At 61.2% G+C, this 21442-nt stretch overlaps 9 protein-coding genes and 1 non-coding gene across 10 annotated transcripts, besides 5 other annotated features; 5 read left to right on the forward strand and 5 right to left on the reverse strand.

The window, feature by feature from the left end:
- Positions 1 to 2839: a sequence feature (In-frame stop codon was detected at splice-junction site;~hypothetical protein).
- A 149-nt stretch (positions 2840 to 2988) lies between these two features.
- Positions 2989 to 3005: a sequence feature (In-frame stop codon was detected at splice-junction site;~hypothetical protein).
- Positions 3006 to 3355: 350 nt separating this feature from the next.
- Positions 3356 to 3579: a sequence feature (In-frame stop codon was detected at splice-junction site;~hypothetical protein).
- Positions 3580 to 3679: 100 nt separating this feature from the next.
- Positions 3680 to 3817: a sequence feature (In-frame stop codon was detected at splice-junction site;~hypothetical protein).
- A 141-nt stretch (positions 3818 to 3958) lies between these two features.
- Positions 3959 to 4150: a sequence feature (In-frame stop codon was detected at splice-junction site;~hypothetical protein).
- An 80-nt stretch (positions 4151 to 4230) lies between these two features.
- PAN0_010d3915 (choline transporter) lies at positions 4231 to 5952 on the reverse strand (the record flags this gene model as incomplete). Its single annotated transcript, XM_014800372.1, has 1 exon — positions 4231 to 5952. The coding sequence occupies one exon, from the start codon at positions 5950 to 5952 to the stop codon at positions 4231 to 4233; it is 1722 nt and encodes a 573-aa protein (XP_014655858.1).
- A 1278-nt stretch (positions 5953 to 7230) lies between these two features.
- PAN0_010c3916 (transcription initiation factor IIF, beta subunit) lies at positions 7231 to 8436 on the forward strand (the record flags this gene model as incomplete). The annotated part of the gene is made up of 1 exon (XM_014800373.1): positions 7231 to 8436. One exon carries the CDS (start codon positions 7231 to 7233, stop codon positions 8434 to 8436), a length of 1206 nt encoding a protein of 401 aa, XP_014655859.1.
- A 126-nt stretch (positions 8437 to 8562) lies between these two features.
- On the reverse strand, positions 8563 to 9909 carry PAN0_010d3917 (ribonuclease III; the record flags this gene model as incomplete). The annotated part of the gene is made up of 1 exon (XM_014800374.1): positions 8563 to 9909. One exon carries the CDS (start codon positions 9907 to 9909, stop codon positions 8563 to 8565), a length of 1347 nt encoding a protein of 448 aa, XP_014655860.1.
- A 510-nt stretch (positions 9910 to 10419) lies between these two features.
- PAN0_010c3918 (wD repeat-containing protein pop3) lies at positions 10420 to 12557 on the forward strand (the record flags this gene model as incomplete). Its single annotated transcript, XM_014800375.1, has 3 exons — positions 10420 to 11555; positions 11611 to 11650; positions 11739 to 12557. 3 exons carry the CDS (start codon positions 10420 to 10422, stop codon positions 12555 to 12557), a joined length of 1995 nt encoding a protein of 664 aa, XP_014655861.1.
- Positions 12558 to 12620: 63 nt separating this feature from the next.
- Positions 12621 to 14768, reverse strand: PAN0_010d3919 (uncharacterized protein; the record flags this gene model as incomplete). Its single annotated transcript, XM_014800376.1, has 1 exon — positions 12621 to 14768. One exon carries the CDS (start codon positions 14766 to 14768, stop codon positions 12621 to 12623), a length of 2148 nt encoding a protein of 715 aa, XP_014655862.1.
- A 463-nt stretch (positions 14769 to 15231) lies between these two features.
- On the forward strand, positions 15232 to 16542 carry PAN0_010c3920 (pseudouridylate synthase 4; the record flags this gene model as incomplete). Its single annotated transcript, XM_014800377.1, has 1 exon — positions 15232 to 16542. One exon carries the CDS (start codon positions 15232 to 15234, stop codon positions 16540 to 16542), a length of 1311 nt encoding a protein of 436 aa, XP_014655863.1.
- A 150-nt stretch (positions 16543 to 16692) lies between these two features.
- PAN0_010d3921 (acylglycerol lipase) lies at positions 16693 to 17730 on the reverse strand (the record flags this gene model as incomplete). Its single annotated transcript, XM_014800378.1, has 1 exon — positions 16693 to 17730. One exon carries the CDS (start codon positions 17728 to 17730, stop codon positions 16693 to 16695), a length of 1038 nt encoding a protein of 345 aa, XP_014655864.1.
- A 227-nt stretch (positions 17731 to 17957) lies between these two features.
- PAN0_010d3922 (HIT-like protein) lies at positions 17958 to 19229 on the reverse strand (the record flags this gene model as incomplete). Its single annotated transcript, XM_014800379.1, has 2 exons — positions 17958 to 18101; positions 18639 to 19229. 2 exons carry the CDS (start codon positions 19227 to 19229, stop codon positions 17958 to 17960), a joined length of 735 nt encoding a protein of 244 aa, XP_014655865.1.
- Positions 18319 to 18390, forward strand: PAN0_t010c0001. Its single transcript has one exon. It is a non-coding gene; the product is annotated as a tRNA-Thr (tRNA).
- A 641-nt stretch (positions 19230 to 19870) lies between the features above and the next one.
- Positions 19871 to 20989, forward strand: PAN0_010c3923 (3-demethylubiquinone-9 3-methyltransferase; the record flags this gene model as incomplete). The annotated part of the gene is made up of 2 exons (XM_014800380.1): positions 19871 to 19926; positions 20002 to 20989. 2 exons carry the CDS (start codon positions 19871 to 19873, stop codon positions 20987 to 20989), a joined length of 1044 nt encoding a protein of 347 aa, XP_014655866.1.
- Between the last annotated feature and the right edge of the window lie 453 nt (positions 20990 to 21442).

Here is a 21442-nt window from a genome sequence, read left to right on the forward strand (position 1 = left end):
CCACCACCACCACCACCACCACCACCACATCTTTGGCGCCCGTCGGGGCAACATCTGCACAACCATCATCATCATCACCATCATCGCCATCGCTGCAGGACCACGACATGGCAGTCTCCGCAGTACCTTCTGCACCACTTGATGTAGCTGCCACCGGCACAGCAGCCGCTCCACTCAAGTCCGTCAGCCCCATCGCCTCCGCTACACTCCCACCCAATGCTGCCGACGCCTCGCGCCTGAATCTGCCTCTCCTCGGCACCATGTCGCCCGACGAGGCGCAGCGCTTCGGTCTCGGCCACCTTCACAACATCGGGCCCGGTGCTTCCTACAGCTCGCCCCCACAGCCTTTCCGACCGCCCACCACCTCACCACAGCCTTTCCAGTCCAAGCCGACTCCTACAGCCCCATCGCCCGTGGTCAAGCCAACCGACGTAACCCCGGCTCCCGCTCCCGCAGCATCTGCGGCCACATCCGCCACATCTGCATCCCCCACGCCAGCAGCACCATCCCACAAGCAGCCACCAGTCGTGCCAGGCATGGGCACCCTCCCGCCCAACGTCTCGGCCTCCACCAGCTCCTCCGAACCTCCACGCGCGATACCCACCAACAAGAACAACCCCGCCTTCCTCAACAAACTCCGCAGCATGGTCGACGACCCCAACACCGACGAGCTCATCCGCTGGTCGCCCGACGGCGCCTCCTTCTTCGTCCCCAACCACGTCCGCTTCGGCGACGAGGTGCTCCCACGCTTCTTCAAGCACAACCGCTTCTCCTCCTTTGTTCGCCAGCTCAACATGTACGGCTTCCACAAGGTGCCTCACCTCCAGCAGGGCGCCCTCAAACACGACTCGCCCCAGGAATCCGAGCTCTGGGAGTTCTCCAACCCGCACTTCCACCGCGACCATCCAGACTGGCTCGCCAAAGTGCAGCGCAAAAAGGGCCCGCGCGACGACAAGGACAACCAGGCAGAGCGCGAGCCCAGCGCCGCCACCACCACCGGTCAGGAGCTCATGCATGCAGGCGCCCTCATGCGCACCGACTTTGGCGCCAAGGACACTACAGCCGAAGGCGGCGCACTCCAGCTCGCCAGCGTGCTCAACGCCATCAACGCCATCAAAAACGCCCAGACCAGCATCAGCTCCGACCTCCGCCACCTGCAGAACTCCAACCAGAATCTGTGGCAGGAGGCTGTCGAGAGTCGGCAGCGCGCAAAGCGGCAGCAGGAGACCATCAACAAGATCCTCCGCTTCCTCGCAGGCGTGTTTGGCAACCAGGACGATCCAGAGACGCCCGTGCAAGGCAAGAAGGGCGTCTCCGCCAAGGGCCGCGGCGGCGCTGGCGGCAGGAGGGTCGGCGTGCGTCCGCAGGCGCGCAACAAGGGTCGCCTCATGATCGAGGACGGCAAGTCGTCGCCCGTGCGCGGTCTCGAGGGCCTCGAACTGCCCGCGGACGAGGACGAGATCGAAGAGATGCCATCCCATCTGCGCTTCCAAGAAGCCAGCAGCACCGATTCGCCCAAGGGCAACAGCCCCTCCACCAACCAGGGCGGCTCGCGCTTCACCCAGATCGGCTCGCCGCCCAGCCACTCGATGGCAGCAGCCGATCTCAGCGGACACCTCAACGAGGCCGTCTCCACGCCCGGCGGCTCGCGCAGGCTCTCGTCGCACGCGAGCAACCAGGTTCTCAACGCGCTCGCGTCCGGCGAGGGCAACGCGTGGCTCGCGAGTCTCTTTGGCGCCAGCCTTGCCAACCAGGGGTCCAAGTCGACTGGGCCAGCGTCCGGAGGAGGGCTGAAGCTCGACCCGCACATGGTGGCTGCGCTGCAGCAGGCGCTTGCGAGCGCAGGCAGCGGCGCACAGCCAGGCTCGTCGAACGAGGGCAGCAACGACTACTTTGGTGCCGGCACCACCGATGCCGCCGATCTCTCGTCGCGCTTTTCGACGTTCCCCAACTCGTCCGCAAGCAGCAAGGGCAGCGCATCGCAGCCGGTCGACACTTCGAGCACGGCGCAGGGGTTGGGTTTGGATGCGGACGCGCTTGCCAGGATTGCGGGGATCTCACAGGCGCTCGTCCAGTCACCCGCACGTCAGAATTTTGGCACGGCAGCGGGTGGGTATGTCACATCGCCCACCAAGAGCTCTGGTGCAGGTGCGCCGCTCGATGGTGGCGACGATGGCAGCAACCAGCAGCTTGCGTTGTCGCTGTCGCGTGCGACGCGCGATCTGAACAACACCTCGCAGGACGTCGACCACGTACAGAACAGCATCAACTCGCTCATCGAAGGTCTGCAGACCAACCCGAACCTGCTGGGCAGTCTGACGAGTCAGCCACCGGCCGCTGCGGATGTCCCCGCCAGTGGTACAGCGTGGCAGCAACCTGTTGACGCCAATGCGTTTGGGGCTGGGATGCTTGGCACTGCGCCGTTTGATGCGGTGTATGGGTCCGGCACCACCCCTCCACCCTCTTCAGCGGTTGCGGGAGCGGCGGCGGGGGGGATCGAGTCGGACTTTGATGTGGACTCGTTTTTGAGCCAGTTTGTCGACTCGTCCCAGGCGCCAGGCGGCGGCGTGGCGAGTCCGAGCAACCAGACGTTCGGCGAGTCGCCCTCGTTTGCATTTTCACCTGCGACGACGGCTGCGTTTTTGCATGGCGCGGCAGGTCCACCCGTGGGAGAGGCGATTTATGCGGCAGAGACGGGGAGTGCGGATTCCAGCGCGGGAGGGACGCCGGAAAAGGGCGTGGCGGGAAAGAAGAGGAAGCCGTCGACGACTACGCCTGCAGCAGCGGTTCAGGATGTAGACATGGCACCTAGGCCAAACAAGAAGTCGGCGGCGAAGAAGTAAGCCAGCAGTAGTGGCGGTGAAGACAATGCAGTCAGTGTCTGACCGACAGTCTTTGTGTGTGTGTGGGAGAGTGGAGCAGGTGCGTGAGGGCCTTGGGCCAGCAGGGTGCGCTCGCGGATAAGAAGATGAACCCCCTCACATACAGGGGGAGCGGTGGAAGAGGTAGGCACCGCGCGCAAAGGGCGCAGAAGGGATGCCGAGGCGATAAAGTAGCTCGGCCTAGATTCTTCTCAGGGACAATCGCAATGCCGTCGCACATCGGAAAAAACTGAGCTGTGTATTTTTATACAGAGGCTCTACTGTAATCCTTGACACAGAGGCTGATTTAGGATACCGCACAGCCTCTAACCAAGCTGTGTATCAACTGCAGCTCACACACAGCCTATATATCACCCTCTGCGGTATCCACACAGATTTCATTCTTTTCCGATGTGTCGGCGAGCAGTGAGTGTGAGAGTGGCGAAGGTGGCATGTAGCGCGATCATCGACGGCGACGACGACATGTCGTGCAGGTCGCAGAAGGTCGATACGATCAAGTAGCCCCGGTGTGGTTGCAGTGGCGACAAATGGCGAGGCTTCGGCGTGGAGCCCAGAGGTTGGAGCTGCGTCGCCGAACAATACCCACGCAGCACACACTGCTCTGTCGAGGCTGGATGGCATCGATACCGCGCGACGCTCTGGGTGGGTCTACAGCATCCGGTCCAATGCTGCGTGCTTGGCGCTTGCAACTGCAGATGTGAGGCTGCGACCCCACACCCAACTCGCGCAAGTCGGGCGCAACTCAGCCCCTTGGCTCCAGCTCGTCGAGTCCCAATGCGCATCGGCTCTGTATACAGTGCGCAGCTGCGATCAAACTTCAGTCACAGGGCGAATACGCTCCCAGCGAAGAACAAAGACATGCGGCGGTACAGATGCGCGTGTGTTTGACTCAAGCCCCAATGGGTCGACGTGCTGGCGATTTGCACAAACAGCGGGTGAGAGCCATAAGCACCCCGTACGCTCTCGCTCCCAAAGCCAGCGACCACATGGTCAAGTTGCAGCATCGGTGCCCAAGAGATGCAGCAGCATGCTAGGATGAACACGGTCCGCCGCATCGCAGTGTGTCATAAAGCCAGTGCGGCCTCGACGTAGCTCTTGCGCAAGCCAAAGACCTGCTCGATAAGTTTGGTCGTGCGCGCAACAGTCCAATGCCCACTTTGAAACGTGTGTGGCTCAAAGATGCGTTCCCGTCGGCGATCTCAAAAAACAAGGACAAGATCGACACCTCACAGACTTCTCCGCTCGAGTGCGTGCCGTCCGTAGACTAAGCACGCTTTTGGTCGAGTAGTCACGACGAAACCGTAGCACTATTGGGATTGAGCATGTTCTATCAATACAGAGCACTTGTCTAGACCGTCGCCGTCTCGGGCTTCCGCTCGGCGGCGTCAAAGCGGCCGAATCCGCGCGTCCTAAACAGGATCTCGTCCATATCCAGCGGACCCTTGTACCACTTTCGGCCATGCGCCATCCAAGCCGCGCCGCTCATGATGGCGACAATGGCGACGACGACAATGGTGTAGTTCATGTTGGTGGACGTGGTGGGCAGTTCGGGCGGGAAGAGGAAGAAGACGTTGGTAAACAACACGAATGCGATGGCAAACACATTGATCGGCAACCCCAACCTGCCCAGGTCAAAGTGTCGTTTGCCTTCCGCACCCGCATTGTCGGTATCCAACACCTTCCTACCCCTAATGAGCAGTAGGACAATCGGAACGATGTATGAGAATTGGAGTAGCACGACGCTGGAGCTGAGGATGGCGTTGAGCGCCGACGAGGAGCCGAGATAGATGCATCCAAAGACGATGACCCAGACGGTGGTGAGTACGAGGGCTGGGATGGGCACCTCGTTTGTGGCCGAGATGCGCTGCAGAAGGTTGGAGAACGGCAGGCCGCGATCGCGTGCAAATGCCTGGCTCATGCGCGACGAGGTGGTCAGCAGCGCTGTAGCGGTGAAGGCCATGCTGCACACGGGGAAGATGAGCAGACAAACTGCACCGGCCTTGTTGCCGACGGCCTGGTAGATGATCTCCAACAGCGCGCCCGCCGACGACTCGATCACCGCGTCAAAGTCGCGCAGCACAAACAGAAACACCATGAGCACGATAAACGTCGACGAAGCCCCGATGGCCACTGCCAAGATCATGGCTCGCGGCGCATTGATGGCCGGCCTGTCGATCTCGTCGACCAGATGCGTTGCACCATCCGACCCGATCAGCGAGAAGGCCGCCTGAAGCAAGCCCAAAATCCACGCCACGCCGTTGTTCCATCCGGTCTGGTTGACGTACTTGCCAAAGACGAATTTGGCGTCCTGGTAGTCTGGGGTGGCGCGGGCAAGGCAGGTGATCATGATCACCACGGCGCCGACGAGGCTCCAAATCATGGCTGCGCGGTTGAGCGAGTCGAGGATGCGCACGCCGAACGCATTGATCACCCACGCGCCCAGGCTGAATGCCACATACACTAGGAAGATGTGCCACGGCTGGCTCTCGTAGTTCGGATGCAGCAGCGCAATGATCCCGACGATAAACTGACCCGCGAGACTCGATGCGGTGGCGGTCAAAGCCACCCATCCAGCCACAGCCGTCCATCCGGTAAAGTAGGCGATGACGTATCGGTATCGTGCGGGGGCGAGGCAGAAGCTCCAGTGATACTGACCTCCCGTCGTCGGGTAGACGTGGCAGATCTCGGCCATGGATAGTGCGGTTGCCATGACGCCGACAAAGGCAACGAGCATACCCCACAGTGCCACCGAGGGCCCGCCGCTGATGAGCGCGATCGACATGGAGGCCGAGGCGGCCGTCCAGCTGTTCAGGATGCAGTAGCACAGGCCGATGAGAGCGAGCGTCGAAAAGTGCGTCTTGTCGATCACCGTAATGGCGCCCGTGGCCGAGGCCGCCGGCGACTCGGCGGTGGAGCCAAGGTGCTTGGAGGATGCGCGCGCTTCCGGGTGCGCACGGTAGTCGTGCAGCGTCTGCGTCTGCTGCTGCGCGCGCTTCTCGTTGGCCAGATTCGCCGCAGCCCCAGCTTCAGCCCCAGCGGGACCGGCAGGAGCGGGTTTGGAGCTCGACATGATTTCGTGGAGCGGATGGACCAGAGTGAGGAAGATGGGAAGGATGTCGATGCCCGGGAGGGCAAGGGGGCGAGGGATATATGGGGAGGATGACGTCCGAGTCACGGCACGCTCACGAGGGCAGCCACTCGGCAAGCAAGGCGCTAGGATACTGATACGGGCCTTGCGGGTCCAATCAGCGACATGCCCAGCTTACCCCGCACCTACAGGGTCTCTGTGTATCTTCCACAGAGAGGAAGAATACGAGCCCGCAAGAGGTCGTAGGCCCGCAAAGAGACCACACACAAAAAAAAAGCAGATACGCAGCCGAGGTTCCCGCGGGCCACAAAGGAAAAAAAATGACCTCAACGACGGCATGTCAACTCCGCCCGTGCTGCACGCCGCCAGCCAACCGCCGCTTGCTGTCACCCTTCCGAAATCGCTTCCGCACTCTCATGAGCATGGCGACGATCGATGTGTCTTTTCGGTTCTACCTTGAATGCAGGTATCGCAGCGTGTGGGCCCAGACGACACAGCGCGGCGACATGAAGCGTGTGGACCACGGCTCTCGATACCGACATCCCCAGTGCAAACGAAGGGCGAGCCAGTCGGCTCGGGCATTTTTTTCTTCGGAATGCATAAACATCTGCCGCTGCCACCTCTTTTTTTTTTCTCCCCCGGCAGAATCCCCATCGTCTTGTCTGTGTCCGGATCGTTTCCCCAACGCATCGATGGCATGGCTTGGCGACGGCATGGCTTGGCGATGCTCGCACCTGCATGTCGAAGAGCCTTCGCGGAGAGAGCCGAGTACTTATCATCCACAACCCCTGCATGGCCGAAATGACCAGTGCGGGCCGGGGAGGGCGGAGCCATGTGACCGGGAAGATATGGAGTCGCAAACAAAAGCGACACCGGCGACGCTCAGCGATGCCCAGTGATGCTCAGTGAAGCTGGAGCCCAGAGAACCCGAAGCGCTTGGTCTGGAGCCCAGGGAGCAAGGTTTCGAGATGCGAGCGCGGCTGCACCCTCCTGCACGCCTTCCTGCGGTTCCAAAGAGTGTTGAGTTGTGCCGAAGCTAGCCGCCTCGCCAAAGAGAAGCTCAAGATTTGCCGAAATTTTGCGGACCGTTCACGATGTTAGACTGTGTTCATTCTCCGATAAGAGGAAATCGGGGTCAAATCAGCGATGGGCAGAAAAAGTGGAGTGCACGCACCTACACCGACTGGACCATCGACCCACAGACTCGCTGCACACGGCTTTGCAACCAACCACGATTGCTGTTACCCCTCGCCCACGACCATGTCGAACTACGAGGACGATATCGAGCCGATTGCTGATCCGGGCGATGCGCCCTCGTCGTCGCTCGGCAAACGTGCGCGTGCAGACGCTGAGGCTGCTGCTGCCGATGCTTCGGATGCGCTATCGCGCCTCTCACCCGAGCCGGACGAGGACCTGGACGTGTCGGAGGGCAAGCATCCGGTGTGGCTGGTCAAGATCCCCAAGTTTCTTCTGCAGGCATGGAGCGCGATTCGTACCGACGATCTGCGTCTGGGTACGGTGCGCGTGTACGATCCGGACCATACGGGCCACCAGCGCATGGAGCTTCTGCTGCCCGACCCACCCGCACCGGCGGTGCCCACCGAACCGGGCAAGCCGCGCAATCCGCGGTACGATACGGTCCCGCGCGCGTACGACTTGAAGCTCACGTCGGACAGCGCGTCGACGATCAAGCGCAACATCTACGCCTTTCGCGAGCAGCTGCAGGATGTGGATCCGGTTGCGGGACCGTCGAAGAAGGAAGAGAGCGATTCGTCCGACGACGAAGGACGCACCAAGAAGCGCGGTAAGACGCGGCGCATCACGGCGCTGTGCGGGACAGTGACCAACGAGGCGGCGCTTCAACCGCAGATTCGCAGTGCAGACACCAAGCCGAGCACGGCGAGTCTGGGGGGTGCCCCCATCTCGGACGCGTATCGCGAGCTGCTGCGGCGTCGGCGCGAGGAAGCATCCAAGCCGAAGCGCACGATCAAGATGCTCGACTCCGCCGATGCCGGGCGGCACAACATGCTCGTTGCCGGCGTCGGCGCGGGGCTGCACTCGCAGAAGTCGCGCTTCAATGCGGCGATTGCGACGAAACCCAAGGCGGCGGGGGCGGGGACGGAGAAGTTCGCGCGCATGCCCAAGAACGAGCTGCTCGATTTGCTGTTTTCGCTCTTCGAGCGCTGGCAGTACTGGTCGCTCAAGAAGCTGCGCACCGAAACGCAGCAGCCCGAATCGTATCTGCGCGAGACACTCACGGGCATCGCCGACCTGCATAAGCGCGGTCCCTACGTGGGCAACTGGAGCCTCAAACCCGAATACGCCAACATGCGCAAAAACGAACCCGCCCCCGCTGCCTCCTCGTCCGCACCAGCTCAAAGCCACAATCAAGAAGAGGACCTGGGCGAAAATGACACCTCGGACGATGACGACGACGACGAAGAGGATTTCGACGATGTAGTCTAGTCTCACATTCACACTTCTTTTGGACCAGCGGCGCTGCGGATGTCGTGTGTGTGTGTGGGTAAAGCGTGTGGGATTGCAAAAGCACGCTTGCTTTCGATTTTTGTGGGGGGAAGGGGTGGGGGTGTGCTAACAGTTCTTTCCAGCAGCAGGCAGAACTTCTGCCTGGCCCAGTGGCTGTGGGTTGTAGGACGCCTGTGCGTTTGACCCTGTGAGTCCGGGGAAGGAGGCATCGAGAGTAACGCTTGGCAGGTCAAAGTCGCCCAGCGGCGTCTCTGCCAAATAGAGCCTCCTCAGCGCGTCTTCTGCGGCCCTGAACTCGGCCATGCGGATGGAACTTCCACTTGCCTCGCCGATCTTGGTTGCGCCCGAGTAGACACCCACAACAAACACGGGGCTGATGCTAAGCCTGCCGCTCTCGGCGATCATGCGACTCTGCGGCGCGGGCTTGTTGTACTTTGCGCACGTCGAGGCGAGCGCCAGCTTGGGATTGTTGAACTTGAGCAAGGGCGCGAGGTTGAGCTGGCGGTGCAGGAAGTGGTTGGTGACAAACGTGCGTGCGCCCGCGAGGCCGTGTTCCTGAAACACGACGGCGACGAGCGCGCGCATCGCATCGGCCGCAACGTCCTTGCTGAGCAGCGCGCGCATGGGGCCTGCCGACGACGACGACGCATCCGACGAGGCGGAGCGCTTGGGTGCGGCACCGCGTCCGTTGCGCTTGTGCACGAGGTTGGTCGAGGTCGGGATGCGTGCCTCCTTGTTCCAGCGCAGGATGCCTTGACCCGCGAGGCCGAGTTCGGCTGCGACATCGGCGAGCGTGACGGGTCCGACGTACGCCGAGACGGCCGCCTTGAGCACGCGGGTGGGCAGGTTGGGGAAGCGCAGATGCAGATGCTCGGTGGCAAGCATGCCGAGCAGCGAGTTGCCGACGGTAGCCAGCGCAGCATGGTGGTCCACTGCGCCCGACGAGGGGACGGCAAGGAACTGTGCCGCGTCGAGCGCAGTCGCGCCGTGCTTCTTGGCCAAGCCGGACGCCGCCGCCGAGGGTTCGAGCTGCAGATGCGCCGCGGCGTTGATCTTGTCGACGAGCGCCTGGAACGAGGGGTGGGTGCACGCCTGGTGCACGAGGCGGATGCGGCGCTCGCGGGCTTCGACGTCGAGCGACGACGGAAGCAGGCCCAATCTCGCCGTCAGCGCAGCAAATGCAGAGAGCGGCGGCGGACGCACGGCAGCAAACAGCTCGGGTTCGGCTCGTGCGAGGCGCGGCAGGTGCGCATTGGGTGTTGGGTCGTGTACGTAGCTCGTCGACGAGACGGGTGCTGCTTCGGTGGCTGGTGCGGCGGCGGCGACGGTGGTGGACGCAGCGCGTGCATGCGCCGGTCGAGTAGCTCTCGAGAGCGCCTGCTTGGATGTGGATGCCGAGGGTGTATGTGCGAGGGGCCGCATGGCGTGCGAGAGCGAACGGTTGGCCGCCATATTTTCAAGAGCCGGTAAATGCGAGGCGCAGCTGTGGGCGACTGCTGCAGTTGAGGCCGGGGCAGGTGTGTGCGAGAGGTGGAATGCGGAAGATGGGAGGTAGAAGGTGGTGATCAGGATGGTGAGTGCTCCAGCTCAACTCTTCCGACCGCCAAACCTCGAAAAGGCGCTGGTCGTCTGGCTTTCCACTTTTGCTTTTCTTCCTGAAAATTCCCGGAGCGCTCCTTTGGCTCCTTTGGCTCCTTTGGCTCAGCTCGGATGACCAAACTGCCATCGCGCTCTGCAAGCCCGAAAAAAAGCAAAAGGAAGAAAAAAGCGCCCGACTCGCTTCACGTGATGCTGCCACCCACGCTCTACCGCACGATACAGAGCCATCCTCACTCGCTCTCACTCCACCTGCACCCTTCGCCTAGTCGACGCACGAAGCACTCGAACCTTCATCCCCACAATCTCGACCGTCTATCCCTGCGCATTGAAAGCTCACACCGGTCGCGTGCAGACCACCACACCATGGCGGCTCGTAGAGCGCCCGCGCGCATGCCGCATGGCCGTTCACCACCACTCAATGCCGCCGAGGTGCAACACCAGCACCAGGCAGCGCAGGCAGCGCAGGCAGCCCAATCAGCACAGCAGTCCCAGCCGCAGGATGCGCTGTCGGTGCTGCTCGTCACCGCGGGCTACGACCACACCATCCGCTTCTGGGAGGCATGGTCGGGCATCTGCTCGCGCACCATCCAGCATCCGGACTCGCAGGTCAACCGACTCTCCATCAGCCCCGACAAGCGCTTCCTCGCTGCAGCCGCCAACACGCACATCCGACTGTACGACTGCTCGATAGCCTCGCCCGCGAGCATTGCTGCGGCCAACGGCGGAGGCGCCAACGCCAATGTCGGCGCTCCAGCACAGCCCATCGCCACACTCGAGGGGCATCAGGGCAACGTGACGGGCATCGCGTGGCATTGCGACATGCAGTGGCTCGTCTCCGGCGGCGAAGATGGCTTGCTCAAGATCTGGGATCTGCGCACATCCAGAGCCACGCGCATCTACGATCACAGAGGACCCGTGAACGATGTGGTCGTGCATCCGAACCAGGGAGAGCTCGTGAGCTGCGACCAGAACGGCAGCGTCAAAGTGTGGGATCTGGGGCAGAATGGATGCAGCCACGAACTGGTGCCCGAAGAAGGTGTTCCCATCCGATCCGTCACCGTTGCTGCGGATGGAAGCTGCCTCGTTGCGGGCAACAATACCGGCAAGGTGTACGTTTGGAGATTCGTCAACGGCTCCTACGAGCCACACCAGCAGATCGCGCCGCCTTCGCCAGCAGCCGCAGGAGACTTTACAGAGCTTCAGCCGGTTACCACGTTCCAGGCGCACGAAAAGTACCTCACGCGTGTGCTGCTCAGTCCCGACGTCCGACACTTGGCGACGTGTTCGGCAGATGCGACGGTCAAGATCTGGTCGACGTCGCGCTACGAGTTTGCGCTCGAAAAGACGCTCGTGGGTCACCAGCGCTGGGTGTGGGATGCGGCGTTCAGTGCCGACTCGGCCTACCTCGTCACGGCCTCGTCCGACCATGTGGCACGGCTGTGGGAGCTGGCGTCGGGCGAGACGGTGCGCCAATACAACGGACACCACCGCGCTGCCGTGTGCGTCGCACTCAACGACGCCTCTCTCGGCGGTCCATAAGCGTTCAATACAAAGATACCAGTTCGATCACCCCGCCATTGTGAGGGGCATGAGTGTGAGTGGGAATTTTGAGTCGAGGGTTAGAGCGGCGGAATTTCGCGCACTGACTCTGTCCTTCTCGCCACCAACATCGGCGTGCTTAGGGAAATGGCAAGATGGGTGGGGCATCGATGTCGGCGTCGCTTCTGGGGCTGAAAGCGGAGCTGGAGCGGACGAGAGCGTCGGCCTCTACCCCGCGCAGCCGTTCCTCCACCTCGAAGCCGGTCAAGAGTGCAGCCACGCAGGGCTCGCGGAAGCGACAGCAAGATGAGGTTTCGCACGATCAAGTGCGGCTTAGTCTGGAGCGCAAGGCACGCACATATGCACAACTCTCATCCGGCAAATACGCGGGCGTTTCGGACGCTGCACTGCTCGAAAGTAGCATCGACTGGACGCGCAAACTCCACGAGGACCAGTCATCGCCGCCGCCCGAAAGCACCGACAACGACGCAGATCCGATGGTGGAGTACATGGACGAATTCGGTCGTACTCGGGTCTCGCATCTCAGCGAAATCCCACGCCATCTCCTACCCCAGCAGGAAGAAGAGGAGGAGGAGGAAAATGTGATCTACGGACCGGCGCAGAGCTTTCCTGTCTACAATCCAACGCCTCGAGTTGCACAGAAGAAGTTCGATGCGGCGGAGGAGTTGCGGTATCGCGGCGCAGCATTCTACCGCTTCTCAACCGACCAGCTGCAGCGAGAACGACAGATGAACGAGCTCGCACAGCAACATGCACACACCCACGCGATACGAAGCACCGCTCAGCGCAAAGGCGGAATGTCATTGCTCAAGACAAGACTCGCTGAACGAGCGCACAAGGTGCACGATGAACGCCTACGCATCCTAGGCCCCGCAGCGGTCCACCAAAGAAGCCAGCGCATCCAACAGGCTAGACTCGCTGCACTCCTACCACCCACCTAACAACTCAATTCATACAGTGTCACGGGTCTTGCAGAGTCAGGTTTGGGCTGTGAACATTGCGGCTTAGTCTTCGGACACAAAAGTGCCTGCTGCGAGATCGCGCATGACGAAAACGTCCATCTCGGTCCTCATCTCGGCAACCGTGAGCATCTGAAGCACCGTCTGCAGCCTGGACCAGCTCTCGCGTTCCCACTCGGACAGCAATCCCACGGTATCCTGCTTGACATCGCTCCTCTCGACCTTGCGTAGCAGCGGCAGCTGTCTGCGCATCTCGTCGTTCCTCCTCTGACTGATCCTCGCCAGACTCTGGTACAGATGGTCCAGCAGCCACGCACGGCACTTTGCCTCGTCGACAAACCACAGAAAGAACGTCTTGGCCGGATCACGATCCTTGGTCTTGGGCACCTCCTGCAGCCCCAACAGCGACGCATGGAAGAGTCGACTGCACAGATCGCGCGTCTCGGAAATCGACACCAAGGCGAGCTTCGAGATGTGCTTCTCCTCCAACTTGCCCTTGTCGCGCAGGATATTCATGATGCGAATCGCCGCCCCGCCAAATTTGTCCTCCACCACGTTGCGCAGCAGATCGCGCCGCATGCGCTCCGCCACATTGGCAAACTCGACCGTGAGCGACGAGGCCACCTTGGACCCACCGGCGGTCTTGGTGGTGCTGTCCGACGCCGGCGCCATGAGCCGACTCGTCTTGGACTTGCCCGAGACGTCTTCGGCGTGCGAAAAGATGGCGCAGTACTCGGCGAGGAACTCCTGCCTGGTAGGCAGCGCCGCCTTGTCCTTGCCAAACGAGCGCCGGTCAAAGCCCTTCTGCAGCGACAGCTCCGAGGGCAGCTTGTGCGCGAGCGTGGTGATCGAGATGGGTGCGCTGCGCACGTCGCGCACCGAGCGGCGCATCGACGAGTCGCCCGCATGGATGAGCTGGCGGAACACCTCGGCGGCGGTGTTGTTGTACTTTTCGCGCACGGCGTCGACCATGATCTCGTCGCGCACGTGCACGTCGAAGCGGTCGTAGTGCACGCGCAGCCACACGCTCGGATCAATCTCGTAGTCGTCGGCCGGATCGAAGCCTTCCGCCGTGCCCGCGGCCGGATGCACGCCGTTGAGGCCGTTCCTGTCCTTGACCTTGTCCTTGGCCTTCTTGTCCTTGGAGCTGCTCGACGATTTGGAGCGCTTCGACTTGGACGCGGCGCTGGCGAGCGCGATGGCACTCTGCTTCTTGCGCACCAGGCCACGCCGTGTCTCGCGGTGGTCGGCAGCGGCGAGGCCGTCGGGACCGAGGCTGACGCTGGTGGCGGCGAAATCCCAGTCGGCGTCGCGCTCGTCGGCGATCTGGACGCGCACCTCTTCGCGGATGCGCTGCAGGTCCTTGGGCGTGGGGATGCCGCGCAGCTCGCGCCGGCGTTTGGCTTCGTACTTGATCTCCTTGTCGCGCGGGGACACGTACTGGTGCACCGAGCTCGGACGCAGGTAGGTGCGGAAGAGCATGACGGTGAGCGCGCGCGCCACCTCGGCCTGCACACCCGCCAGCTCGTCATCGGCCTTGCGCTTGTGCGAGCCGTTGGCGGTTCCGTTGGGTGGCTCGCCGTTGACCGCTGCATCTGGCGGCACGGATGCCGAGGCGTTCTGCTGTGTGTGCATCTCGGAAGCGACGCGGTCGATGATGTCGCTCGCCTGGAGCTTGCCGTGCTGGAGGACGAGCTTGACGATGCGCGCCGAAGTGTCGCCTAGCTCGTCTTCCGCGATGCCAATGTATCTGCCGAAGCGCGGACGGAGCAGAACGTCGTTGATGTTGATCTCGAAGAACTCCTGCGAAGGATCTGCGATGTCCGGGTCGGTGGAGCTGTGCCAGGCGCAGCCGTGCTGGATGAGCGTTAGGATGGTCTGTTCGATGAGCAGCTTTGGTACGGGAACGGGCGCGTTGGGATCGCCGGTGTTGTAGCTCGTGCTGGCACCGGCGATGGGAGCCGAGACGAGCGTGGACTTGGTGTGGGTGGTGGAGGCATTGGTAAAAGGGTCGGTAGGCCCGCGGTTGGTGCGAGTGGGTGCCTGGTTGAGGAAGCGCTGGATCTCGCGGATGGTGAGACGGCCTCGTTTGAGGAGCAATGCACCGATGCGCGCGGCGATGGGACCAAAGTGCACGAGCAACACGTGCTCGCACAGCTTGATCTTTTGGGGCGAGTGTGCGGTGGACGACATGCCGGCGACGTGAGACTAGGGGGTGGGTGGGGGCTGGGTATCAGCAAGGAGCGGTCGAGGGTTGTGATGCGGCTTCACGACTCCATGCTGGCAGCAGACACACGGTAGGGCCGCAGCCTGTGACTACTGATGTGGGTGAAGGTGGTGGTGGGAGTAGAGTTGTCTCGAGCAGAGAAGGGACAGGGATTCGAGGATTCGATCGCGCTTTTTGGCTGCCAAAGGCTGAGAAAGGCTGCCAAAAGCTGAGAAAGGCTGCGGTGCGGTGCGGTCTCATTTTTTTGCTGCATCCTTTTCTTCGTGGAGGCGAAGCCCACCCATCGGCATCTTGACCACACTCCATCGGGCGATCTACTGCCTTCGAATCTCGCCGAGAAGAAAGAGGGTCCTCTTCTCCACTTCCGCTTGAACGTCTTGCTGCGGCTGCTGCGAACCACCAGCACCACTCTCCTTGGCTGCGCAGACCATGTCGGCCGCACCCACAGACGCAACCGAGGGCGCCATCAACCCCTCCTCCGCAACCCAACAGCCCGAGCTAGCATCAACGGCCCAGCCAGCCCAGCAGAGTAACGACACTATGCTCGCATCTTCCTCCGGTCCAATCCGCACGGCCGTGCGCAGCGTTGCCACATCAGCCGCAGCCTCGACGTCCACACGTCCACTCTCGGGCATCTTTGGCATCAACAAGCCGAGCGGGCCTACGTCCATGTCGCTGCTGGACGAGCTCAAGCCTCTGTTTGCCAGCTCTCCGCTCTTCGCCGATGCAGACGGCAAGCGTGCGGATGACAACCGCAAGCGCGGCAAGTTTGGCAGGGGGAAAGGGCGGGGCAAGTGGGCAGGCGGAGTGGCAGGAGCGCCCAAGATCGGTCAGGGCGGTACACTCGACCCTCTCGCCGATGGTGTTCTGGTCGTCGGTGTAGGAAGCGGCACCAAGCAGCTGCAGAAGTACCTCGACTGCACAAAGGAGTATCGTACCACCGGGCTACTCGGATCAGCAACCACGTCGTACGACTCGCAAGACCCTGTCCTCACCCGTAAGCCATACGACCATGTTGCGCCTCAGACGATTGCGGATCTTCTTCCCCGATTCACTGGGACGGTGTTGCAGATCCCACCGCTCTACTCGGCGGTGCGCATTGACGGCAAGAGGCTGTTCGAGTATGCGCGTGCAAACCTGCCTTTGCCAAGGCCAATTGAACCGAGAAAGGTTACCGTGCACGAACTCAGGCTGGTCGACTGGCTCGAGGCGGGCACGCATGGGTTCAAGGAACCGGATCGCGAAGTGCCCGACGAAGACAAAGCACTCGTGGGCAGAGTCCTCGACATGGCTGGCCGAAAGGAAGGTCAAACCGACACGGTCAAAGAAGATCCCACCCAACCGGAGCAGCAGCCTGCACAGTGGAAGAAGCTTCCCACTTCCAAGGACGCCAAGGCTCAGGAGGGTGAGGCAGGTCCACCGGCTTTTGTACTGGAAATGACCGTGTCGTCGGGAACGTACGTGCGCTCGATTGTACACGATCTGGCCATCGCAGCCGAATCGGCAGCACATGTGCAGACGCTCACGCGCACGCGCCAGGGCGAATGGTCCATCGACTCAACCCCCGCCGATGCCGGTTCGCAGCTGATACCGGGTAACTGCATCGAGTGGAAGGTCTTCGCCGACGCCATCGCCGACATGCAGCGCGAAAAGGCAGACGCCTCCTACCGCTCGCCTCGCGACCAAGACGGCCTGCGCGCCTGGGAGCGCCAACTGCTCAACACCATCGTCCCCGTCTAGATCCTCACACGCCAGCTGCAATGTACACCACACCATAGAGATGCAAAGCACAACCTCATTCAAACCAAAGCAGTGTACGACAAAGATTACGCCGCGGCTTTCACAAGTGGCTCTCGAGCCAGCTGTACACAAAGAACAGAAGGAATCGGGTCAGCTGCGTCGCTCGGCAAGCAGTAAGAGCAGGTTTGGTGCGACGTACCCAATCACATATTCGGCCACGATGACCTTGTCCTGGCCGGGCTCGTTGAGCAAGTCGTGATAGTAGCCGTCGAAGAGCTTGAGCGTCTTGTCGCTCGCCTTGACGCGGTCGATGAGCATCTGCGAGCCCTTGTGGCTGGTCACCAGATCGGCGGTTCCGTGGATGGCGAGCAGCGGCTTGGACTCGGGCCAGTGCTGGTACGCCTTTTCGACAATGTCCATGCCGCCCTGCAGCGGGCCCTGAATAGCCTTGAGGTACACCTTTTTCTCCGAGAGCGGGTCGTTTTCAAAGTTGCTGGCGACCACGGGGTCTCGCGAGATGTTTTTGCCCAACAGATCGACGCTCCAGTGCATCTCGGGGATGAGCGAGAGGATCTTGGTGGCGCCCCACACGACGAACCAGGGCGGCGGCTTGGTGAGCGTGAGCCAGGGAGCGCAGGCGACGACACCGGCGACCATGTCCTTGGCCTCCTGCGACGGCGCGTTGGCGGCGTGCTGCTGCTTCCACTCGTCGCTGCGCGTGTGGAAGGCGGTGACGATGCCGCCGCCCATGCTGTGTCCGAGCAGGAAGATGGGCACCTTGTTGGCGCCCCATCGCTCGTCGAGGCGCTGGCGCGTGGTGCGGATGACGTGCTCCAGATCCTGGAACTGCTGCGGCCACGTCGTGTTGCCGTAGTTCTTGACGGGCTCCGACGAGGAGCGGCAGGTGTTGCCCCAGCCACGCTGGTCAAAGCCCAGGATCTCGTGGCCCTTGCTCGGCCACAGCTTGAAGATGTTGCGGTAGCGGTCGACGTACTCGACAAAGCCGTGCACAAAGATGGTCGTCGACTTGGGCTGCACCTCCTGGCCCGCCTCGGTCGGGTAGAAGCGCTTGGCCCAGAAACGCATCTTGTCCGAGTAGTCGGTGTCGATCCAGAACTGCTCCGACTCGCCCGCGTTGGGCACGTCGAGCACGGGCGGCACGGTGGGCTGCTTCTTGGACACGGTCATGATGGGCCGCGCGGGATGGATGCTGAGTTCGGGGAGCGATGATGGTGGGAGGGAGGAGGTTGAAAACGGCATTCAGCCAGGAGCGACAAGCTATTCTCCTGTCCAGTTGCGGTGCTGCGCATTCACTCGCATTCACTCGCATGTGGAGCAACACCACCTCCAAAAAGTAGGCCGGAATTGCCGAGACCGGTCCCAGGCGTTTGGGCAGCGCCGCAAGCGGAATTTCTTCAGAACGCCTCTAAATCCACACGGTCGGGCGATCCGAGCGACAGGGTGTCACTTTGCTGATCCTCGACGGACACCTTGCATCCGACGCAGATCCTCCCGTCGCGGGTGTTGCTGTCGGCGATGCCGGCGATCTCGGCGTAGTGCTATGACTCAGCGTTGCCAGGCTGCTGCTGCTTGCAGGTGGGTCGCAAGAGCATGCCAGCTGTGTGCCCATCCTTCCGGCGAGCAGGTCATGGCTGTCGGAAGCTTCCGATTCTTCGCATACAGGTCCGCTCGCAGCGATGTCACGAACGAACGGGACGAACGGTGTCAAAATTGAGTGTTATCTGTATCCAATACTTGCCCCATGACTCTATAACGGCCTCCTTAGCTCAGCGGTAGAGCACTTCACTAGTAATGAAGAGGTCAGTCGTTCGAGTCGGCTAGGAGGCACTCCCTTTTTGCACTCGGTACGCGTGAAAGATCAACTTTTTGTGCCCTAAAAGATGCAAGAACTGGGGCACGCAACACTTCGTACGCGATTGCTCTTCCTTGAGTGCTTGTGACGGCTGGACAATCATGAACATCAGAAAGCAAATTGTGGCGTTGGGTATGTATCGAGATACAACAACGATCTATGGGTATAAAGAGATAGCAGAGTGACTGGCCTTCTATCTGATCTAGCAACTAGAGACACGCACCTTGCGGCCTGCGCTGAGGAGCGCACACGTCTGCTCGTATTCTGCAAACCAGGACCATCCCTTGAAGTAGCTGGGGCTGGGCGGTTTTGCAACTCTGTACTTGAGAGCACGTAGCGAGTTGCTGAACGGCAGTTCGAGGCAGTGCATGTGCAGATGGTCGACGCTTCGGAACGGCGGAATGTGAAAGCCGAATCTACGCTCCACCGGAGTCGATCCCTTTGACGCACCGTCGAGGCCACCCTTCTGGGACTGCACCTGTGACTGCAAGAGGTCGAGTGCTCTGGTGCCAAAGGCATGCATTCGGCGGACGAGGTCGGTGTCGTGCGGGCCGAGGCTCTGGACGTTGGCGATGTGCGTGCGTGGGATGACCTGCAGATGGACTGCTGCAGCTGGCGAGCGATCGCGGAAGCAGATCAGCTCGGCGTCTTCGAGGATGATCTTGAAGCGGTCCGGCGTGACGTTGCAAAAGGCGCACTTGGCCGGATTGACGCTGTCGACTGCGCGGCGGCCAGCGGGAACGTCCGAGTCGGTGTCGGGCAAAGGCGCCGACCCGCTACGCCGACCAAAGCAGCTGCTGAAGAGGGAACTCATCCCCACGCTCCGTTCTTCCGCAGCAATGTGCAGCGAGTCGATGCTTGAAGGAGGTGAGGAGAAGCAAGCTGCAGCACTCAGGGTCCAACGTGAGGGCAGCTTTGTGGAGGCTCGTCCACTCGCGCGAGAAGCGCCAAAAGAAGCCTCGCTGACCGCAGCCTTTTTTCTGCGTTTGCTGATCAGAGAGAGACGGCGCGAAGAAATCGCTCGCTTGATCAGCGTGGCCCGAGCCGTGTCCACCTCCCCTCCCGACCACAACCATCCGCGACCAAAGGTAAGTTTTCTTCTTGCTACTGCACGATCGCAACGGCTCGGTGCACACTCGAATGATGATTGGATTCTGCCTGGCACCAGTCGTAAAAAGCAATATATTGCCGACAACACCGATAGCAGTGGAGGCCTTTACGCTATTATCCTCCCTTAATCTGATACCGCACCCCCCGCTGCCCAAGCACCGAGCCGCAGATCCACGTTGCAGTCCACGCTGAACAAGAGTCGAAGCTCATGCTGACCACCAACGTTTTCATCTCCTCTTTGCTTGTCGCCCCGCGTCTTGTAGCTCTCTTGGCCTTGTCTCCTGTGTGTTCCTGCTTTTGTACTTTTCTACCAGCGCCTTTGAGAATAGCTTTTGGCTGCAAAACATGCTAGGCAACACGAGCGTTCGCTCGCTCGCGCGCGCACGAGCCCAAGTCTGCCAGTGAGTCCCAGGTCCCTCTTCCCTTCTGCGGTGTGTGAACTGTGCGCTGAGATGCTGCTGCTTTTCACGATCCAGGCCGTGTACGGCAGCAGTTCGATCCTTTGCGTCGACGTCCGAGGTGCGACTCGATTCGTCAGCGCGGTCGGGGCATGGGAGCGAGACGGGGCCGTCGTCGGTGCACGCGTCCGAGATCGAGCACTTTAGTCGGCTTTCGTCGCAGTGGTGGGACGAGCATGGCGAGTTTGGTCTGCTGCACGCCATGAACCCGGCGCGCATCCAGTTCATGCGCGAGAAGCTCGACGAGGTATGGGGATACGAGCTTGCGCTTCAACAAGTCGCCCCGACCACCTCCTCCGTTCCTGCTTCGTCGTCGTCGGCACGGAATCCGCTTTCGAATCTGGGCAAGACGCGGTTTCTTTCGGGACTGGATGTTGCGGACATCGGGTGCGGGGGTGGGTTGCTCAGCGAGTCGCTAGCCCGGCTGGGTGCACGCACAACAGGCGTGGATGCGAGTGCGAGCAACATCGGTATTGCCACCACACATGCCTCTCGAGACCCCCTTCTCTCCCGCCCTCACCCGCTTGGTGGATCCTCTCTCAACTATCTCCATACGACCGCCGAGCAGCTGGTGGCGGAAGGACGACAGTTCGACGTCGTCTGTGCGATGGAGGTGCTCGAACACGTGAATGGTCCTGCGGACTTTATGCGCTCGCTCGATCGCCTGCTCAAGCCCGGTGGCCATTTGTTCATGTCGACCATTGCGCGCACACCGCTCTCGTGGTTCCTCACCATCTTTATGGCCGAAGACGTCCTGCGCCTCGTCACCCCCGGCACCCACACCCACAGTCAGTACATCAACCCCGACGAACTCAAGGGCTTCGTTCAGAACGATCTCAAGTGGTTCGGAAAAGGGTCCAAGTTGCCACAACGAATGCACTTCGAGGTCAGAGGAACCGCTTATCTTCCTTGGAAAGGTACCTGGAGTCTGGCAGCACCAGAAACCGCTCTTCCAGCAACTCAGTGCAACTACTTCTTCTGGGCTCGTAAGCCTCTCAATCCCTAAACACTGCAATCGAAACTTGATCATCGCAAGTAAATGCTGTGTAAAATGGTTGTGCAATTGATAGCTGATGTTGACACTAGAAGGCCGTGGAAACGCCCGAGCGGCGGCGGTGAGGAAGTTCGTTGCCTGATTGACGGGGTTACGATCGAACCACCTGCGATCTGGGGCAGCTTGGTTCGGCTTCCATGTGCGTTGAGGGGTGGGCCCATACCTGTTAACTTTGCTAACAGGTTATGAGCCCAAGCGTCAACGCCAACGCAAGCGAAACCAACTCTACCACGGGATGTCTTGCTTCGGCTCCCGTTTCCATTGAGGTCTGGGCTCATACCTGATAGAATTTCCATCAGGTTATGAGCCCAAGCGTCAACGAAAACACAAGCGAAAGCCAAGACTCGAGCCGGAAGTAAACTCGCTTCGGCTTCCACTTGCGTTGAGGCGTGGACCCATACCTAT

This window comes from Moesziomyces antarcticus (assembly GCF_000747765.1).
Source record: "Moesziomyces antarcticus DNA, scaffold: scaffold_v10010, strain JCM 10317, whole genome shotgun sequence".
Taxonomy (NCBI): domain Eukaryota; kingdom Fungi; phylum Basidiomycota; class Ustilaginomycetes; order Ustilaginales; family Ustilaginaceae; genus Moesziomyces; species Moesziomyces antarcticus.